Here is a 3,127-nt window from a genome sequence, read left to right as displayed (position 1 = left end):
TCACAAGCTGCCAGAGGGTAGGTTTAGGTTAGATATCAGGAGGCGCTACTTCACAGTCAGGGTGGCTAGGGTCTGGAACCAACTTCCAAGAGAAGTGGTGCTGGCTCCTACCCTGGGGGTTTTTAAGAGGAGGTTAGATGAACACCTTGTTGGGGTCGTTCGACCCCAGTACTCTTTCCTGCCATGGCAGGGGGTCGGACTAGATGATCTGCTCAGGTCCCTTCCAACCCTAGAAACTATGAAACTATGAAACCTTACAGATCATCAGGTCCAACAATCCTCTGCTACCAGGGGCTGGACCCAATGATCTGTAAGGTCTCTTCTAGCCCCTAACAACTATGAAACTATGAAAAGAGGCAGGTGACACTATTATTACCTCGCCCATGTGGACCTGGACATAACATATGACACAAGCGCTACAACATGGGAACAGAGGTGGCAATACTATCTGCTGTGCATTTTATTGTAAATCCACTGCTGATTTCGATGGATATTGCACGTTGGACCCCTCAGAGAGACCCAGGGCAATGCAATTGGAGACCTGGAGTAGAATTTTTTTTTAACTTAAATGTATCCATGTTCTAAGCCAAATTAGCCAAATCAAATTCCAAATCCGCGAGTCAGTCCAGAACCGTAAGTGGCCCTACTACCGGCTAACATCACCCGCACCTGGGGCTTCAGATGCTTCCAAATCCTTTGGCAGGCTTCCTACTCACAGGCCCAAGCCTGGAGGCTTGGGGTTCAGATGCCCCCAAGTTTTGCTTGCCCTTAGCCATAAGGCCCTCGGAGCAAGCTAGGGAGGAGACTCCCATTTCCATAAAGTGGGCTTAAAGCCGCTGCACCTTGGTGGGTACTGAACCACACCAGAAGAGCAGTTCTCCTGGGGTGCACCTTAGGAAAACTGCCTTCATGGACACAGATCCATGGGATTTCCCCCGGCAGGTTAAGAACAGGCACTACACTTGACCTGAGTCTTCAAGAGGCCGAGAAGCTTGGAGTAGAAAGATTTTGAAGCACTTGATTACATTAATTAAGCTGCTTCCCAACAACTTAGGAACTAGACCAGTGGCATCATTCACACATTACAAATGGGGGAAACAAAGGCAGACAGCGCTTACAGGCTGGATTTTCAGAGGTCCAAAATAATGCATCTCTCAAGGAACAGGAGCTGCAGGTGATCCGGGAATAAACATCAAGGGCCTGACTATCGTAGAAGTCCCATCGGAGGGATGGGGTAGAGCTGGCAACAGCAAACCCAGAAAGCCATGCTTCCCCATGCCAAAAACAGAGGACAATTTGCAATTCATCATTAGCTCAGTTTTCAGTGCTGCCTAATGGATGTCGACAAAGTTCGTTTACAAACGAGAATATTGCAGGCTCCGCATTCTTTAGACTGAAGATAAATGAAGACAAGGATCCACCCGTAGTTAACAACATGGACTGCATTAGAGAGGGTCAGGGTGGGAGGTTCCTCATCTATCCATCGCTTTAACCAACTGGGTAACAGCAATCTAGAATTTATTTCTCTTGCGGCTTCAGATTAATCAGTGCAGAGCAGCTCTTGTAAAATTCATGCTACAAGTCACAGTTGTAAGGAGAGCTGTGTGACACCCAGTTGTGTTTCCCCAACCTCTAATACAGCCTTGGAAGTACAGCACGCACCAAACCACACCACACCACTCCCCAGTACACCAGGTGGTGGAAACACAGACCCGGGAACAGGCAACTGGTTCTGGGTTTTCAGAAACTATTTCCCCTTGGAGTTTAGCTCTCATCATTACTGATTCAACAACTGTCCTGAGCTGACTGGCTTCCAGGTGTGTTTTTCCTTCATTAATAGAACTGAACTGCCTTCACTTAAGATGAATCCGGAGTCCCAATGCTTATCATTAGAAATGATGAACGTTGGGAATTATAGAGTAAAGCAGAACAGCACTAACAGCGCACACAGACACAACCCACACGTACTAAGGTGCCGAGTGACCCGTGAAAAATGAGCAGGCTGGTTCTCTAATACTTTTCCTCCCGATCTCTCAAATCCCTTAGACCAGGGGATGCTGCTATCCCAATCTGACGAGGGGAAACTGAGGCACAAAGCTGCCAAGCGACTTGCCCAGTCAGCGCTGCGATTCTAGCAGGCGCCTGCTGCTCCTCTGCCCTCACCACGAGACACAGGGGCTAGCGCCGGGGATGAGAAGATTTACCTTGGAGACGCCGTTCTCGTTCGCTTCGATCCTCTTCTTCATCTGCATCATTTGCCACATGTCGGCCACCGCGGACTCGTTCTGGGCGCCGCTCTTGGCCCTCTCCAGCAGGTCTAACCCGGAAGGGAGTTTCTCCAGGGCAGACAGCTGCTTCTCCAGCCCCTGAAGCTGGCCCACCACGTCTTGCACCTGAGCTTCTACCCCGACCACTTTCTTCTCCAGGTCAGCGTAGGGCGGTGCTGCCTCGCACGGTTGGCCCTTGTCCGGCGGAGGCGCAGGCTCCTCCTGCATCTCCGTTTGCAGGTCCTGCAGGTTGAGGTGCTTGATGATGGCATGGAGCAAGGTGTGGAGGGCGGTAAAATTGACGTGTCCGGTTTCCGGGGTCCCAATGGAGAGGTCGGCCAGTTCGGACAAGCTGATCTGCGCCATTGCCTGTCCCTGGCCTGCGTTGCCGCCTCACGGGAAGCGCAGAACCGGGGGTCTCGCGCAGGTGGACCGAGGGCTCGGACAAGGTGCCAGGCGCTGAGCTCCCCGCAGGTGGCTACAGCATTTGCGGACAGCCCTTTACCCAGCCCAGCTCCATGGAGCCCAGGGGATGCCCCTGCTCCCTCTATGCCCCGAGAGCCGGATCCTGCCCGCTACTGCCCCTGCCCACTGCCATGCCCCGCCAGAGCCACCCACTGGCACCGCCCCGCCATCCCATTGGTCCCACCGCGGACCCCCCCGCCGCCCGATTGGCCGCAGCGGCTGCCCATGTGCCTTTGTTTACATCACTGGGTGCCGATTGTGACAGCGCAGCGTTCGGCGTTGCTAGGCAGGGTCGAAGCACCGCCCCTCCCCAGGGCCTTCCGCGGCGCAATACGCTTCGAGAAGTAGTTCCTCCCCCGCATGGCAGCGCCGAGGGAGCTGCAACATCGAGCACT

At 53.4% G+C, this 3,127-nt stretch overlaps 1 protein-coding gene across 1 annotated transcript in view; it reads right to left on the bottom strand.

Moving 5' to 3' along the window:
• Positions 1 to 2,633, bottom strand: part of QRICH2 (glutamine rich 2) — a 68,188-nt gene extending 65,555 nt beyond the window's left edge. The window contains exon 1 of the mRNA XM_019501623.1: positions 2,205 to 2,633. Within this exon, the coding sequence (XP_019357168.1) occupies positions 2,205 to 2,633 (429 nt within the window). The remainder of the gene's footprint in view (positions 1 to 2,204) is intronic.
• Between the last annotated feature and the right edge of the window lie 494 nt (positions 2,634 to 3,127).

Source organism: Gavialis gangeticus, unplaced genomic scaffold, assembly GCF_001723915.1.
Source record: "Gavialis gangeticus isolate Ggan-Ray unplaced genomic scaffold, GavGan_comp1, whole genome shotgun sequence".
Lineage (NCBI taxonomy): Eukaryota > Metazoa > Chordata > Crocodylia > Gavialidae > Gavialis > Gavialis gangeticus.
Note: the sequence above shows the minus strand (reverse complement) of the source record. Positions and strands in the feature narration are given on the sequence as shown.